Raw genomic sequence first — 17,562 nt, forward strand, 5'->3', positions numbered from 1 at the left:
CATAGAGTGGTGAGGCTGAGGCACAGGCTGCTCAGGGGGCTGGGGGAATCACTGTCCCTGGAGCTGTTCAAGAAACAGGTAGATGTTGAATTGAGGGACGTGGTTTAGTGGGAAACATTGGTGATAGGTGAACGGTTGGACTGGATCATCTCAGAGGTCTTTTCCAACCTTGATGATTCTATGATTCTATGATATAAACAAAGCCAGGCTGCAGGCAAAGCCCTACAGTACAGAAAAAAGGAACTCTAAAGCCTATGATGCTTCTGAGGTGAGAGGGAATAACAAGCTTGAAGCGGTTGTTAACAAAGATGAGTCTTTCTTTGGTTTCCTTTATTATTCTCCCCACCTATTCTGTCCTATTAAACTGTTTTTATCTCTACACGTGAGTTTTGCCTTTCTCTGGTCTTTCTCCCCCATTTCGCTGTGACAGAACAGCAGTGCAGTGCTGGGCTCCTCTTCACTGCTACAGTTCTTAACCCTGGTCAGGTTCTGCAGCAGTAAAGAGGAGACACTTGTGCTCTTTTCCCCCAGCAGAGGGCTGATGATCTTGGAGGTCTTTTCCAGCCTCATCAAATCCGTGATAAAGCCAGTGGGAAATTTGACCTTGTTTTGGTGAAACTAATGCATCGGCCTGGTTCGATGGCAGTGAAGTGAGATGTCAGGGTGTTCGTCATTGGGGTGTTTGTCAGGGCTTCGTGGAATTTGACTCCTCGTGCTTCATCCTTGAAAATGGTTGTTCACAGCTTGTGTGTGCGTGTGTGAGAAAGCGATGATGTGAACAAGGTGTGACTGTGAAGGAGGGGTATTTCTCTCTGCTAAGAGAGGTCAGAGACATGATCAGATCTTTGAGCTGGATACCTGGCAGCAACCCCATGCATTCCATGTGGAAACCTGCAGGTAACAGAGCTGCAAACGTGACATGAAAACAGAGAAACGGAGCCGTAAGTAGACCAGAATTATTATTTTTTTTTAATCTTCAAACCTATTTTCAGATTCCTTTGTGACACTTAGAGAAGCAGGAGGCAGTCGGGCAGGAACACGTGCATCTGAGCCCTTTGGCTGCAGGAGCAGTGAGACAGTCTGTGTTCAGGTGCCGTCCTGAGTGACGTGGTTGGTGGGTGGACAGCTGGACTGGATGATACTGCAGATCTTTTCCAACCTGGGAAGATTAGACCGTCGTGAGCCACTCTTAAAAGCGATGTGTGTGGAAACCGAGGAAAATGTCCCTGCACGTTTTGAGGCAAAAGATAAAAGCATCCTGTCGCGACTCCAGTACTTGCTGTGAGGCGAAATCCCTGAGGCAGGAGATGGCGCCACGGCAACAGCGCCCTCGTGAGGGGGCAGCGGGAAGGGCTCGCGCTCCGCACGCATGCGCCGTGGCCGCCGTGCGCGTGAACCGCCAACCGCCCCAATTCGAATTCGCATCCTCGTCGTCCAATCGCGGCCCGCGGGGCGGGAACGGCTCCACCTCCCGTCATCCTCCCGACCAATCAGACGGCGCGCCGTGTTTAAAAAGAAGTGCGCGCGGCCGGTAGGCGTCGCTCAGCGGATTTCGGTCCGCGGCGGAGGGGCGGAGTTGCGGCCGCCCCGCGGAGGCGCCGCTTGAGCTCGGCCGGGGCGGAGTCAGCCTCACGCTCCTTCTCTGACCCGCGCTGAGCGCCGAGGGGGCGCGGCCTCGTGCGGTTATCGCCGCCCCTCGGTCGGAGCCGGTGCGGGTGCGGCGGTCGCTGCGTGCGCTCGGTCCGCGAGGAGCGCCACGATGAAGGCGGGCGGTGAGTGCGGGCCGCGCGGCTCTCCTGCCTTCCTTCCCTGCCTTTCCCCCTCGGCTCCGCGCGGGTCCCTCTGAGGGCAGCCCGGGGGGCTGCGGGGCCGCGGCGGTGCGGGCAGCTCGGATGGCGGCGGGGCGGGGGAGGTCGGAGCGGGGCGGCGGTTCGTCCCGGGCCGCGGCGGGCGGAGATGCGGCCGTGCCCGCTCCGTGCCGGCCGCCGCCGCTCCCTGCGAGGCCGTGGACTTTCCTGGGCGATGGGCGAGAGACGTTGAGCGCCTCCGCCGGAAGGTCGCAGCGAGGGGAAACGCCACGGAGCGGCGGCGACCGCCTACGGACGGTCCGATCCCTCCGTGCCCGGTTCGGCTCGTCGTTTGGCTTCCCGGTGTTCGTTTGCTGAGTCGCGGCGGGGTTTGGGGCTCCCGAGTGCAGGCGGAGCTCGGGCGGCCGCAGCCCTGTGCCGTCCCAACGGATGGATGGATGAAGGGGCTTCGGGCTTTCTGCCTTCTGCCGGCGTTACTCCTGTGCTCCTCCTGGCTTCGCCTCGTCTCTGAGCTCGTTTGCTTCTCCCGGCCGATGTGTCCAGGGCAAACTCCCAGCTAGGAGCGGTGATGCAGGCGGTCCTCCGGTCTGTGGGAGCTGCCAGATGCTGGAACGGGCTCTGAGGGCTCTGCCGGGAGCAGCTCCTGCAGAGATGGGCTTTGGACTCGGGTGCTTAACGGGCCTTACCTTCCTAATCTCTTCGGTCGCGGTTCAAGGACTGTTATCTATTGACAAGTAGGAGTTGGAGCGTGGGGGAGGTTCGTGCAGTTGCAGCAGTGACAGCTGAACAAAACGCAGCCGAATGATGGGGTCATAGCAGGGCTGTGCTGTGATGAGTGTGCGCCGTCCCTTCTGGGCACCTTGATTCAGCTGCCTGAACTGAACTGAACTGAGTCGCTTCTGCATGGTTTGGCCTTACAGCACTCTGTGCTGAGTTGCTGTGGTTGGTGTGCTTGAAGAACTGTCCTCCGCGATGAAACATGCCTTCTGTATGCACCTTTTTTCCCTTACTGCTCTGTCACTAACCGAGGTGGTGTTTTTGTTTTCCAGTGGTTCACTGCCGCTGTTCCAGATGTTTCTCTTTCCCTGCCAAGCGAAGGATAAGAAAACGGCCCCGCGTCCTGACATTGCTGAGTCTGCCCGAGGATGTTCTGCTCCATGTTCTGAAGGGCCTTCCTGCTGAGGACATCCTCTCGCTCAGAGCGGTGAGTGCCGGCCCCTCCTGCAGTGCAGGGACTTATTTCTGCTCCCGGGAGCCAGAACTGCACGCAGGAATGCCTGCATCTGCAGAGACACGAGGAGAGCCACAAAGTACGTGCAGTAGATGGGTGTCTGCTGCGCCGACAGCTAGATTTCTCACTCCTCTAGCCTCAAAGACTCGCAGCAGTATTTGTGTGTTTTGTGTGAGGTTTCTATGGGAATTGTCCTTCTGGATCAGCGTGACTGGAAAAGTGAGTTTGGTTTGGCATCTCTTGCTGTAGTGATGGTTAGGCAGGAAAAGTTACAATGAACTTGTGATTAGTTACCTATCTAAAATTGGATCGCAAACTATTTTTCTGTTGGTTCCTTTATTTTAACAATTATTTGATGCTCCCATCCTACATTGCAGGTACACTCCCATCTTAAATACCTCGTAGATGATCATGCCAGTGTTTGGGCATGTGCAAGTTTTGAAGATGTATGGCCTTCTCCAAAAACTCTGAAGGTGTTTGAAAGGTGAGCTTCAAAGGAATGCTGGTGCTTAAAGTTGTAGAGGAGGGCATCTAATGCTACACCTACAATCCCTATCAGTCTTCACTGTCAGTGGTGAAGCTGACTGTCCTTATTTGTAGAAGTCTGCACACAGTGGTGAGGGTAGCTGACTTTGTGTCGAAACTGCAAATAACAATGGCTGTTTTGTTAATTGGAGCAGGGCCTACAGCATACATGGAAGCTATTACTCTGAGGGCATTACTGCTCCTGGTTTGAACATAACACATGAACTGAAATCTGTTACTGGTGCTTCCATATGAACAAGTGAGATCAAAGAGCACAGTCCTAAGTCTTGGTTTTTTTTTTTTTTGTTGTTGTTTTTTTTTTCTCAAACCAATATAGTAAAAAAAAAAGTGTCAACTTCAGTATTAAAGCATGTGGAAAAGGAGAACGCATTTTATCTGTCTGATTTGAAGGATATGGGTTGACTTAAACGTCATGCTAATTGTTCTGCTTCTAACTATTGTGCTTGCTATGATTCATGTATTATCTACTTTGTGAAGAAGCTGCTATCTGAAAATAGATCTGTGAGGGAGGAGCACAGGGACTGAGGCATGTCCTTGAGGGTGCAAGTACCTAAACCTGCTTTCTTGCATTGGGATGTTGCATGGGACTGGGAAGTGATTCCTGTCAGATTGTCCTGGACGGATGTATGAAAGTACCGCAGCAAGGAGAGCCACATCATAACTCACGTGTAACTTCTGTAGTGAAATCAGGTGTGCTTGTGATCAGCAAACAACAAATTCACAGCCAGGACTTCACTGCAGTAACTTGTCTGATGTGGAAGCATCTATTGACTTCAACCTGAAGTATCTTCTCTGTTCCCATTCAGGGCTGCTGAAAGGGGCAACTTTGAAGCTGCTGTGAAGCTGGGGATAGCATACCTGTACAATGAAGGCTGTAAGTATGCAAGCTTTACTTGGATCCCTGAGGAAAATGGCACAATTGAAAGATACACAGATGAGCTGATGGCTTAATTATAGATACAGATCAGACTAATTGTCTCAGTTTTTACTGAGCTACAAAGCTATTTCTTTTGAATGCTAATGGTTCTGTGCTCAGATTCTAGAGCAGTGATGTGCAGAAGTCTGCTCTCCTCAGTGTATGTTAGGTTTCATTTGCTGTCATGCCTCTTCAGCTTTGTCTTTCAGTGTAACTTAAGAACTGGGCAGCACATAGCTAGGTGTTCAGTGATAGCCTGGCACACAGGGCTTCTGGAACTCCCAGGTGTGCCCATGCGTAGCTTTTGGATTTGCACTGAGAGGTAATCTTTTGTAAACTTCCAACTGAGCTCTGCTACATCCCTGGTGTGCTGGGTGAATCAGAAGGGACTGATGGCTGACAGGAGGAGCCTCCTTGCTGAAGGTGACTTGCCCAGCACTTTGTGCAGTGCCAGGAGTTAGCAAATGAACTCTGCTTTGACTGTTGGTATTTGTAAATTTGTAAAATACTTCTCCCAAGCTTAGGATCTAATTGTAGTAAGACTTTTTTTTTTTTTTCCTCTCCTTTTGCCAGCTCCATGACTTGTAAAGCTTTATGGAGTTCAATCTTTTCCTGGGATTATGCTGTTCTCTCTTGGCTGCCAACACCCTGTTGTGGACAAACTGTAACCTATTCTGGACTCTTGTTGTGCAGTGTCCATCTCGGACGAGGGCCGTGCAGAAGTGAACGGATTGAAGGCGTCTCATTTCTTCAGTCTGGCGGAGCGGCTGAACGGTGCAGCCCCCTTCATCTGGCTCTTTATTCGTCCTCCCTGGTCCTTGACTGGAAGCTGTTGTAAAGCTGTGGTCTATGAGAGTCTCAAAGCAGAGTGTCAACTGGACAAAGTAAGATTGCTTTCTGCCTTTGACTTTAAGATAAGCTGGGAACTGCACTGAGCCCTTTTAGAGAAATGATTTTGCCTCCCCAAGGGGCTCCTGTTCTCCCACTGCTTAAATAACTGTGGATTGATCGTTTTAATGGATTTGCTGCCAAACTACAGTGTGTGGTTGGAGAGGCACGTGCTGTCTGTTCTGAGGCATTCAGTACCGTCCCAAAGATGACAAAGAAAAGCAGAGGGGGAAGAATGGAAGGCCAACCCAATTTTAGTCTGGAATACCTAGCAAAAATTGCTGTTCTTTGTTTGTCTTCATCAGTGTTTTGTCTTGTTTTTTCAGGCTCAGAAAGGATCTATTCTGTACTGCTTGGCAAAGGTCTTGAGCCTCTTTGAGGTGAGCAGTGTTTCTGATTTGTGTGTTTGGGGATTTTGAAAATGACTTCTTTGCTAATATGGTAATGATAATACGACTGGTTTTGTATTCCTCACGTGGCCTAAGGTGTTTCTACTCTCATGCATTTTACTTACTGGTTGTTTTAAGGAATGTGGTCAACTTGTTCAATTTCAGAAACAGTAAAATTAATTTTGGCTTGATCATGGGTTTGCTGTGTGGTCAGGTCTTAAAGAGGGCCTTTCCTTCCTAATACGAACCAAAAGCAGCCAGATGCAAACGGCCTTCAGCAGAATGCAGGTTAGAAAGCTTTCCTATAGCTGAGGGAAACCTCCGTTCTCAGCCAGAATCTTTTAAATGCTGAGTGGGTGTTGGAGCAGCCCCTGCAGCCTGGGGGGGCTCACAACTTCTGCAGTTTATGGTACAGAGTTTTCTGTAGTTTCTGAAGCATTAAGTTTGGCTGGGCAGCATAAATACCATCATGCCTTTTGTCCTTAGGATGAAGAAAAAAGAAAAGAGTCTCTTGAAATGTTTGAGGAGTCTTCGAAGCAGGGTTGTTTAAATAGCTCCTACCTCCTTTGGGAAAATAACAGGAAGGTTGCTGTAAGTAACTTTCCTTTTTTCGTCTCTCAAAGCATTTTCATTATGTCTGGACCTTTTATCACATGCAAGGGACATACTTGATACATTTTCCTCAGATCTTACCTTCTTCACAATGAAGAAGAGAACTGAAAACACTCAGAAATGAGCTCTTGGTGTTTGAAGCTAGCAAGTCTACATGCCTTTGTAGCAGAGGTGTAAGCAGTTCTTTGACAGTGACTACTAAAGGCATAGGCACTGCTGGTCAGGCTGCTCACTCGTGGGCAGGGAGGCTGCCTGCCTTGTCACTAATTTTGCAAAGCTCATATATGGGAATCCTGGGTGACCAATCTCATTTCTTGTAAGACCTAGGGCAGGAACTGAAGAAAGCTTCTTAACAGTATTGTAGCTCTGATGATGAGGAACAGACTGGTTGTGGAACAATAGATGTACCTACAGGCTGTGTTTTTTCTCTTCTGTTTCTTAAGTAAAGGAGACGGTATTTGAAATCTGTCCATGTTGTTCTCTGTAGATGTTGGACCCTGGCAGATACCTCCAAAGTCTCAGGAAGCTACGGGACTATGCAGCAAAGGGGTGCTGGGATGCACAGGTATGTTTTTCTGATTGTGTTGCTTTTATTTTATTTTTTTTTTCCTCCTGGGGAATTTAGCTGCTTTTTTGCTATGCTGTCACTGTAGACTTAAGCTTCTCCTTTCAGAAACATGGTCAGAATTGCTGAGTGATATCTTTGTGTGCATATCTATTCTTCACAAATAGCTCTTGAAAAATGCTGTACTTCCTTGGTGTGATCCAAGGATTGAACTAGTGACAGAAAAGCCTGTCCCCGAATAACATGTGCAGTGTTCAGCATTCAAGCTAGACTAAGAACCAATTCTACTAGCAGTTCTTCCAAGTATTTTTCTATTGTTCACTGTTTCCACCAGAAAAATTACAGGACCATTCTCTACTGCTTTAATTTGCACTTGGTAAAAGTCCTTTTCTGTGCATGTTTTTTTCCTCTACTACAGATAGCGTTAGCCAAGGCTTGTGGAAATGGAAACCAACTAGGATTAGAAGCAAAATCTTCCAGTGAAATGGTGGCTCAGTTGTTTCAAGCCTCCCGTCCTATCAGCAAGCAAAATATCTTCACTGTGCAGAAAAAAATAAATGAAACAATGAGGTAAAAACTCACATCCAGAAGTGAGGTCACACAGCAGGAATTGCTGCTTATTTCTGTTTGCATCAGTGAAGGGGGGGAACATATCTAGAATGAGGCCTGTTGGGAGATAAACTCTTCACCTTTACCCCTCTGCAGTGTGCAATCACAGAAAGGGATGACATTTGCAAAGGGACAGAAACCTCATTTCATGCCCAAGTAAAGAAGTGAATGCAGGGGTGTGAGGTTGGGGAGGAGGGGGGTCTTTTCTGGACTGTAAATACTTTGTGTTTGTTAAGACTGACAGTTTCCCACAGATCTGGAGGCACTGCTGGACTTTCTGGCATTGTAGTTGGTTGCTCTCTGGTTTTCTTAGGTGGCCTTTGGACTCCTAATTGATGCACCTCACCCCATTTCTTGTGTGAGTGCACATTACCTGTCTGTGAAGTGAAATCAGAAGCTGACTTACAACTTGAGATGACCACTGACCCTTCAGAGCATAACTGGCTCAAATCCTTATCTTGGTGCCACGTGTTGGTTTTCTGAAAACATCACCTCCTCCTTTTGTTGAATTTCCTAATTTGGAACTTCTGAGTGGAGAAGGGATTCAGATGAGCAGGCACAGGGAGGGTGTTCAGCACGACTCTGGATGGCTTTTAACTGGGCAGTTATGTTTCCCTTTGCCATCTAGGTACATCCTGGTTGACTGGCTGGTGGAAGTGGCAACCATGAAAGACTTTTCTTGCCTATGCCTTCACATGACGGTGGGCTGTGTGGACCGTTACCTGAGGCTGAGACCTGTACCCCGGTATCAACTCCAGCTCCTAGGAATAGCCTGCATGGTCATCTGCACACGGTAGGAGTTCTGACTGATGGTGGGGGTGGTTATTGGGGTTGTTCAAACTCATTTGTGCAGCTCAAGCTTGTTTTTCCTCCAGTACTGGAAAGAACCCTCTGCACTAACTGCTACTTGAACCGTTTTCACATACAAACACTTCCAGGCACTGCAAATTGACATATAATATTTCTCAAACATGTCTTTAATACAGAAATAACTCCACAGTAGCAGTTAAGTTTAAGCTTTCCATTCCACTGAGAACTGAAGTATTTCATTCTCATACTCATACTAGCATGAGAAACCCTGTATAAGGAACAGCAGTATTGTTCCCTAGTTCCATCTGTTATGCTCAGGTGAACAATGTGGTGTGTTGGAGAACTATTCTTCTCTGTTAGTTACCTCAATGTCTTGCATCCTAACTAGGAGAGGTTCCATAAGTGAAGAATTAGGGATGTTTTAGTTGATAGTTCTAGCATAAAGGTAAAAACAAACGAGGAGCTGCTGTTCCTTCTTTCACAGCTTGTACCTGACTTACAAAGTTTAACCTTAAAAATCTTTGTGAGGTTTAAAAACCCTGCAGAGTTTAGCCCCTTGGTCATCTTATCTATTATTTACTGGCCACAAAAAATGGTGCATAGGTACACAAACAGTCTTTATTCTTGGGCTAACTGTTAAATATACTTGATATTGCAGTTTTATCAGCAAAGAGATCTTGACAATACGGGAGGCTGTGTGGCTAACGGACAACACATACAAATATGAAGACCTGGTGAGAATGATGGGTGAGATCATCTCTGCCCTGGAAGGAAAGATAAGGGTGAGTTTGGGAAGCGGATGGGCAATTTTATCCCTGGGGCTGCAGCTGAAGTGGATCTTTTGAATAAAAAGAACAAAGTTGTGTTGTAAGTGTTCCCTGTGGAGACTGCACATTTAAGAGCATGCAGATACCAAACCATCTGCCTTCCTGTAGAGATTAAAACTTGAGTTTCTTAAGGCACGTTCAGAGATCATTTATTGTTTCACTGGGGAGTATTTCAGTGTTAGCATAGAATTTAAAATAATACTTGGTAATGAAAGCAGTGTCTTGTGAGAACAACTGTGGTCTAAATACTTGGTGCTTGAGTTGTGTTGCCAACCTCTGTTCTCCTTTGTGCATTAGATACCTACTATTGTGGACTACAAAGAAGTGCTGTCAAACATAGTCTCACTGGAGAGAAGAACTCTTCACCTTTACAGCTTCATTTGTGAGCTGTCTCTCCTAAACACGAGCCTTTTCGGGTACTCCCCAGCTCGGCTGGCTGCTGCAGCACTGCTGCTGGCTAAGATCCTGCATGGCCACGGTAAGGAGCAGCCCGTTCAGTGGAGCTGCAGCAAAGTGCATCAGGCTGCCTTGTCCCTTCAGGGAGCCTCTGTGGGCAAGGTGCCCCAACCACCCTGGGGAGTGTGGGAGGGGGGAAAGGTGTAATACGTGAGAGTGGAGTTGAGTTTGGTCTGTAGCAATGCAATAACATGAGCCCTGCATTTAAATGAGACTGAAGGGTTTTGCCCTTATCTATGCAGTAGAATTCTACTTAGGTGTAGCTTCCATTTCTCAAGTAAGCCTATCCTAGAAGCAAATTCTGAACTTCAGCTGTGTGCAGGCAAAAGCTCCTAAAGATTGTCACCACACAGGCATGATCTTTACCCCATTAACAACTCTGTCTGACTATAGAACTTGCGAGCTCTGTGAAATGGTAATGCCTGTTCCCTCCTCCAGCACATCCCTGGACCAGCCAGCTGTCTGAGTGCACTGGGTTCTCTCTTGAAGACCTGTTGCCGTGTGTGCTGCGCCTTCACCAAAAATGGTAAAACTTGGGGAACTCTTCTGGGAGTGTTTTTGTATTCTGGCTCTCGTGGCCCTGCTGGAAGTCCTTCCAAAGGGAGGAGGTGGCTTTAGCAAACTGCTTTACTCCCCCTACCCCAGGGCACTGACATCTAGGGGCTGCTTCAGTGACGGCTGTTGCGTTTGTCTTGCCTGGCAGTGGCCCTGGGTTACAGAAGCCCTGGTGCTCCCCAAGCCCAGCGGGTTTCAGCTTGCCAGCATCGCTGTTTTCAGGTGATTGTGACTAGCTTTTTGATGAGCTCCAGAAGGAGTTCAGTAACAAAAGTAATTCATTTCTGAAAGGCTGGAAGTCAAATACCTCAAGAAACAGAAAAGGAATTGGATGCTTGCATGCTTAGCAGATCTGCTGAAATGCCAGTTTCCTCGGCACAGAGCTGAGCTGGACAGAGGGAAGGTGCTTACATGGCCAGAATTTGCTAACAATGTTCTATATAATCCATTCTAAGATTAAAGCCCTGGTCTTTCTTTCCAGTTTCCATGATGAGGTCCCTAAGGATTACAGGCAGGTGTCTTTAACCGCAGTGAGACAGAGATTTGAAGATGAGCGATACGATGAAGTAGGCAAAGAAAAGGTGGGTTTGTTCTTTTGTTTGCTGAAGTCTGACACCTAGAGCAGAAGCTACTATGTCGCAGGGTGTTCAAAACTTCCAGTAAGTGGAAGTGAATTTTAACTTCAGGTTTTGGAAGTAGAGAATGGCTGGGTAAGGTTGGGGCTTCTAAATTTCGTCTGCTGGGAATCTAACTGCTGTGGTTGAACAGCAGTTCTAGGAAGGACTCAACAGGATAGCTTTCTCCTGGAAAGAAATAAAGATAAGTAAGGATAAAATAGCTGCTTCCTGGCAGAGGGAATCACATGGTCTAATTCTTAACCCTTTGTTTTTCAGGTGATGAGCTACAGCCAGCTCTGTTCACTGCTGGGTGTGAAGCAGGAGGACCTGAAACCCAGTCCCCTGCACACAAATGTCATAGAAATTAAAGCTTTCTTTAGCTCTCCCTCTGGGAAGAGATCTAAAAGGTGAGTATAACCCATGGCTGTAAAGGTCTGTGAAGACTTGCGTGAGCCTTTCCTCCTCTCTGGCATCCTGAGCTTCCATTCCTTCTGCTATTACCTTGGCCTGACATCTCTATTAGAAGAGCTGGAGAAGCAGAGTTGGCTTTTAACGTGTGACTTCTGGATGTTCTTGCTACAGGAGGAGGGAAGACAGCACTCAGGATGACAGGGGCAGCTTAGTGACTACACCTACAGCTGAGCTATCCACCCAGGAAGAAAGTCTTCTGGACAGCTTCCTGGACTGGAGTTTAGATTCCTGCTCTGGTTATGAAGGCGATCAGGAAAGCGAAGGCGAGAGAGATGGAGATGGTAAGGCTTTTAGTCTTATTAAAACAAACAAACAAACAAAAACACATAAGAGAACCTGAAAACCCACCTTTTTATTTTTACATAAAACTCCTGGGAGCACCAGAAGAGCCTAAACTTTCCTAAGAGCAGCTGGGGAAACTCTCCTTCTCCCCCCAGTGGTTATAGTTGTTAAACTTTTAGGAGTACATTTCTTCTCTTCACTGCTTCAGAACTTAAGGATTTTGCAGCCACTCAGCATTTCCAAGACAGTGTTTTCAGATGCTGCTACAGCATAACCAGCCTTGAATGGGTCGCACTGTAGGCAGTGTTGGAACGCTGTCAGCTGTTGTTTTATTGACGCACAGGCTCTGGCCTTTCATTTTCCAAGTTGGGCAGTACCTCTCCAAACAGGGCGAGAGGGAAATATTAAATTACTTTAATGAGGGTAAGCTCTACCCTTGCCCTCCCCTCTCGACAAGGTTTACACTTGCACTTTTTTTCTCTGCTTGACTGTTAGCTTGGTGTTGCCCAAATTCTGACTGGCCTTTTCCTTCTCTCATCCCTCAGTCACCAGTCCCAGTGGAATCCTGGATGTGACAGTGGTGTACGTGGATCCAGCAGAGCACTGCTGTCAGGACTCCAGTGATGAGGACAGCCTCTCTGTCGAGTGTCCTGGGCACGCAGCACCGCCAAGGAAGGCCAGGACTCCAGATGAAACTCACAGAGTTTTTTCAGCCTGTGTTGCCTCAAGAAATCCCAGCTGTGAAGGGAGCTCAGGCTACTCTTCTGTCAGTGGTGCCAGTCCTACATCTTCCGTGGAAGGCAGCTGCGGAATACCTCTCAAACCTACCTCAGCACTGTCTGGTGGCAGTGCCATGAAGAAGGAGCCATGCCTGCCCCCCTACCTGGAATCACATTTGCCATCAGTGCATGCTAGAGCTGGTGATAGGAATTCTGCCCGAAGGCAAGTCAAGCGCAAAAACCTGGCAGAACACAGTGAAGAAAGGGTGAACTTGGGCTTCTTAAGCCTCTGATTTCATGCTTTCTAGGTTTTCTGGAAACAGCATTTCTGTCATAGTTGTACAGGAATGATAGTGAATAATTGTCAATACCTCCAGAAAGAGCCCTTTCCCTTAACTTTGCCTATTCCTACCACATTCTGTAAGCCTGTCTCTTAATTCTGTATCTCACTTCTGGCCTTTTTCCATCCTTGATAACTGCGTTTTTAAAAGTATTTCCTCTTTTCTGATTCTCTCCAAGTTTCATAGACTGAGAGGGAGGTTAACTTCATGGCTTGTGTCATACCTCGCCAACTATTCCTTGAGAATGACCTTGTCCTCTCCCCTGCTTCACTGTGAGGCCTGGCACCATGAAAGAAAGGAATTTGCTTTGGTCACAAAGTTACTGGATGTAACACTATGCTTGAAGTTGGTAGACCTCTGTGTGGTTATGCTGCATTTTAATTTTAGCCAGGTACTGTTTCAAGTCAGCTGGTGCTTCCCTCTTCTATGTATATATCTTCTCCTGCACTGACGTAAGGTTTTTATCGATACAGTCAAGAGGTAAATGAAGGCTCATTGCAGGTCTGAGCTTTTTTTTAACCTACCTCTCATGGTTTTAAAAACCCTATTTGACTCAGGCCTCAGTTGCCATGTGTTCCTTCCCTGAAATGTTATCCTCCTGTGCCTTACTGCTTCACTGCCCAATGCTACAGTACTGTGAACTGTTAGCCCATGCTGCAGCAGTGTGGTTTAACTGCCACCTCCAGTCCATGGCCTGCCTTCACTGCCTGTTTTCCTTGCTATTTCCATGAACGTGGCCTTCAGTAAAGCACACCTCACTTAAACACTAGAAGCAGGCAGCAATGCAGTAAGGGCAAACTGTCTGAAAGCCCTAATTTAAGCCTTGCAACTGCATCCTAGTCCACAAGGGGAGCATATGCTTTCATTAAAATTGCAATCTTCTGTACTGTATCAAGTAGGGCTTTGAAGGAACTTCCTACACTGACCTCAGCCTAGCCATCCTGGGTTAAAGCTCCTTCAGCCTGCCTACATTAGGAAAATAGCCTTCTTTTTATGTGTTGGTATTTTAATGTTCTTTACTTGTTTTTATGACTTTCATGAATTGTCAATGATTTTAACACTGGAACTGGACTCCACAACTCTTCCTTTATCTAGAAGTTACTGTGGCAGGTGGCAACAGTTCAGATAGGATGTAGTGCTTGTTTGTTTGTTTGTTTTTTAATATAAAATTTGTTTTTACATCTCTGAATGGCCCTCTGTGTTGCTTTTATGGCTGGTATCCGTTCACCTCTGCTGAGCTGGGGGATGAAGGCTATTTACATCCATACCACAAGCAGGTGGGAGAGGGCCCTGCACAGAACATGAGACTCAAATCACAAATCTGCTGCGTTGCCATGAGGAAAGAAAGCCAAAGCACAGCCTTGAATATTCCCCCAGTAACCCCATGCTGCAGGCTGTGTGTGCTTCCCAAAAAGTTTATTATAAAACAACAGTAGGTAAAATCTCTCACATCTTTTGGAAAAGCTTCACACTGCATAAAGCTCTGAACTGTGTTGTCCTGTGCAAGTTTTCTTGACCTAAAAGGAGACAAAAGGGGAACATAAATCAGTTTGTACAGTTTCCTCCCTGTAACTCAATGGAAAGCTGAAACACCACGGAAAACATGATGAAATGGCAGGGTAGAAAGGTCTTAAGCTACAGCAAGTGGAGATCTGCTGAGGTAATAGCAACAGTGCTCCACTGCTGCTTGGAGTGCAGGGGACTGGTGCTGTGTGCTGCAGCAGTCTGAACCGTGGGCACTTACTTAGGGCACTACCATGATATCCACAGAGTCATAAGCTGAAGCTTTCAGCATCTGCAGTGGCTTTTTGAAGAGCTGCCGCAGGGCCTCATAGTTTGGCTTCTCCTCATATTCCAGTGCCATTACTTGCTGCAGGTAGCTCTGAAGGGCAGCTGCAAAGCACATAATGTCACCATGTGGATCCACACAACCCATCACCTTCACAAAACTGGCAAGGAACATTTCCAGACTCCATTCCCTGCAGAGATCACTCCTCAGCCTTGGACAGCTGCAGAGAGAGGAAAACTAAACCTGGGCTACAGTGGAAGTACAGCCAGGAGGTCAGGGAAGGGATTCTCACCCTTCTACAGCTGCAGAAAGACCTCACTGCTGCCCTTCAGTACCTGAAGGGGACTATGGGAAAGATGGGGAGGAAACTTTCTACAAGGGCATGAAGCAACAGGACATGGGGTAATGGCTTTACACTAAAAGAGGGACTGGCTTTAGATACAGGGAAGCAATTTTCCACTATGCAGGCCCTGGCACCACTGTCCAGAGAAGCTGTGGATGGATGCCCCATCCCTCGAGGTGCTCAGGGCCAGGCAGGATGGGACCCTGAGCTGCCTGAGCTGGGGGGAGGCGTCCCTGCCCACGGCATGGGGGAGGGTGTCAAACTAGATGCTCTCTGAGGCCCCTCTCAGCCCAAACCATTCTATGAAAACAAAGAACTAATATAAAGTTTAAACAGGATGGAGAAATGACCTCAAGCCCCAAATTCTGCATTTTTAAAGCCACTAGAACACTGGCCTCTTCAGCAAGTCTTATGAACGTAGATGTAACAGGTAGCAGCCTTCTTTGCTTTGCTGCAAACAAGGGCTTTGTTCTTAGGAGGAGCCTGGCAGCTGGTCTGTGCACTGCTTTGTCACCACCACCACCACAAGCCATCCCAGTTAGCACCCCAGTGTGAGGAAAGCTCTGGCTTCAAGTATGGTCAATCCCCTCTCCCTCCCCAAGAAGCCCCTAGGAAAGCAAGCCTGCACCTGGAATCGACCTCTGCCTGCTGAAGCACTGTTGGAGAAGGCATGTCACATCATTTTTGTACCTGGAAGAACCAGTGCAGAGAGCTGTCAGAAGAGAAGCAATGGAGCAGGCACTGAAGCATCCTGTCTTTGACAAGAACAAAATACAAAAAAGGCCAAATTCAGATGGTCAGGCTCTAAATGCTGCTGAGAGCTGGGTTCACCAATAACCCTTTCACCCGGGAGATAATTTTGGCCACCTGCTTCCAGTGTGACTTTCCAGTGGGATTTATCCACAGCACAATAAAGAGAAATCGTTTGATCACAGTCCTCTAGTCACAGAATCGCCCTCAGTGTTTCCTTTTGAGCATTTCCCAAAAGAGCAGATGAATACTCCTACATTTCTTTCTTTTCCATCACAGTTTCTACTTTGTCCAGCTCCTTAGACCAAGGCAAGAAGCCACAGAGCCATTTCAGAAGACAGTAGCCCAGGGATTCCAAGTCACTCCGTCGAGATGGTGCTGAAAGAAGAGAAATTCACATGCAGAAAATGGATTAGGAGCCATCCCAGGGGAGGTCCAGCTAGCACCTCTCCAAAGGAGCACTTCAGCACTCATGGCACATCCTCGGAAGTGTCTATTTCTGAGACCCAAACAAGTAGCTAATCTGAACATCCTTCCAGCTCTCTGCTTCAAGGTCAGAGTGGAGTCTGTTTTGGGCAGGGGTCCAGCCTAGCTTGAAGCAGATCCCATCTAAGCCAGCATGAAGCAACCCAGTTTTCTATTCCTTGCACACTTGCAGGAGCCACGACCCCAGATGGAGCAGGAACACCCCTGCGCCTCTTGCTACAGTTGCTGTGTAACCTGGCAATTCCTCAACACAGCAGCCTGGAAAGAGGTTTGAGGAAATAGGCCGAACAGAAACTGGGTTCCAGGTGCACATACATGCCTGGAAAGCAACAGTAACAAGTGGCAGTAGGAAGCCCTAGCTTCAGAGAGCCTTGCTACAGAAACAGCTACAGGTGGGCTTTTTACCAGCTCGTGTCAGAAACACTCACCTGCTCCCCTGTGGCTGTCCTGGCTGATAAACTCTATTGTGCCCTCATGAGGAGTCCTGCTGCCTTCACGCCTAGCTACATGCTTCCCTTCTGGGCAGTAACGGAAGGCAAAGTAGTAGCCTGCGAGGGTCACCTGGAAGACAGCAGGAAACACACTTCTGAGCATTACTACTTGGGGCCAGGACCACAGGCTGTGCATCTGCTCTGCTTGCTTCACAGAGGTCTCCAAGTCAGAGCCTGAATCTTCCCTCTGAGTAATCCCTTTATGGAACACCAGGTGGCTTCTAAGGTTTCCTGCCTTTGGGTGTTAAACCTGTGCATCCCCCAGTCCTGCACTGCTGCACGTGAACAGTGCATGAACTGCATTGCTCCCCTGCTCTAAACCTGCTCTGTCCCACTTGTATGAGCCCAACTCAGCTGCCATTTCCTTGCAGCACTGCTCCCACTCAATACCTGCGTGAGGTCTGCTGGGTTCACATAGATGTTGTCAGCTGTGATGTCCCCATGCACGTACTCATTTTCGTGAAGGTACTCCAGGCAATCCAGCTACAGGTAAACAGAAGAGCAGAGTGTATCAGACCGACACACTCCTCACTCAGCACCCAGGCTTCAACTGAGCTGGACCCTGCTCCCACATTTCTTGTAGCTGTATGGAGGATACATGAGCACCATGTCCCACAGCCTCTGATTTTCAAGGTTTCTTTCATCCTCCTTACCTCAGATTCCTTCTATTTTACACACTGCTCAAGAGATGCTACTCAGGTTTACAACAGTCTCTAGAGATGCTACTTTAAGAGCCAGCAAACCCCCCTGGATTAACTTTAAAGTACCTTTAAAAGATGAGGGAGGAAGTTATATGCCTTTCCTTAACAAGTCTTTTGGAAAGTGTTGGCTCCCTACGTACCAGCCGGACTGCAATCTGAAAAGCTGCCTTCTCATTCAGGTGTAAGTTGTCATTCAGAATGGACTGAAGAGATCGCCCTAAATCAGAGAACACCAAAAACCTACAAAAGACAAGGATGTAGCAGTGCCTGCCTGGTACAGAAGCCCTGCAACAGAAACTCAAGTGATCTGCCTGGATTAGAGGGGGGGGGGGGGGGGGGGGGGGGGGGGGGGGGGGGGGG

General features: G+C 47.9%; 2 protein-coding genes across 4 annotated transcripts in view; one reads left to right on the forward strand and one right to left on the reverse strand.

Annotated features, from left to right (window-relative positions):
• The first annotated feature begins 1,701 nt into the window (after positions 1-1,701).
• Positions 1,702-13,831, forward strand: LOC122176022 (cyclin-F-like). Its single transcript, XM_042864166.1, has 17 exons — positions 1,702-1,772; positions 2,858-3,012; positions 3,417-3,523; positions 4,392-4,459; positions 5,195-5,385; positions 5,716-5,769; positions 6,265-6,369; positions 6,878-6,955; positions 7,374-7,525; positions 8,193-8,357; positions 9,033-9,156; positions 9,499-9,679; positions 10,096-10,183; positions 10,694-10,793; positions 11,106-11,236; positions 11,412-11,581; positions 12,128-13,831. The coding sequence occupies exons 1-17, from the start codon at positions 1,760-1,762 to the stop codon at positions 12,592-12,594; spliced, it is 2,349 nt and encodes a 782-aa protein (XP_042720100.1). The 5' UTR covers positions 1,702-1,759; the 3' UTR covers positions 12,595-13,831.
• VRK3 (VRK serine/threonine kinase 3) overlaps positions 11,633-17,562 on the reverse strand; it is a 10,224-nt gene continuing 4,294 nt past the window's right edge. The window contains exons 6-13 of one of the 3 annotated variants that reach the window (XR_006177605.1): positions 17,343-17,442; positions 16,892-16,984; positions 16,439-16,571; positions 15,782-15,902; positions 15,403-15,464; positions 14,387-14,535; positions 14,093-14,159; positions 11,633-12,543 (exon numbers count right to left, since the gene is read on the reverse strand). Coding sequence is in view for 1 of the 3 variants with exons in the window: in XM_042864167.1 (XP_042720101.1) it covers positions 14,387-14,535; positions 15,403-15,464; positions 15,782-15,902; positions 16,439-16,571; positions 16,892-16,984; positions 17,343-17,442 (658 nt within the window). In the remaining 2 variants the exon portion in view is untranslated. Of the gene's footprint in view, positions 13,933-14,041; positions 14,160-14,386; positions 14,536-15,402; positions 15,465-15,781; positions 15,903-16,438; positions 16,572-16,891; positions 16,985-17,342; positions 17,443-17,562 lie in introns of those variants that run through there. The other 2 variants (XR_006177604.1, XM_042864167.1) reach the window with 2 other exon arrangements.

This window comes from Lagopus leucura, unplaced genomic scaffold (assembly GCF_019238085.1).
Source record: "Lagopus leucura isolate 7727_CA_CO unplaced genomic scaffold, USGS_WTPT01 Super-Scaffold_760, whole genome shotgun sequence".
Classification (NCBI taxonomy): Eukaryota; Metazoa; Chordata; class Aves; order Galliformes; family Phasianidae; genus Lagopus; species Lagopus leucura.

Bases quoted from the DNA above. Each gene is read 5' to 3' on its own strand.
- LOC122176022 (XM_042864166.1), top strand. The intron at 8,358-9,032 runs GTAGGAGTTCTG...TTGATATTGCAG, and splicing joins TGCATGGTCATCTGCACACG to TTTTATCAGCAAAGAGATCT. The intron at 10,794-11,105 runs GTGGGTTTGTTC...TTTGTTTTTCAG, and splicing joins ATGAAGTAGGCAAAGAAAAG to GTGATGAGCTACAGCCAGCT.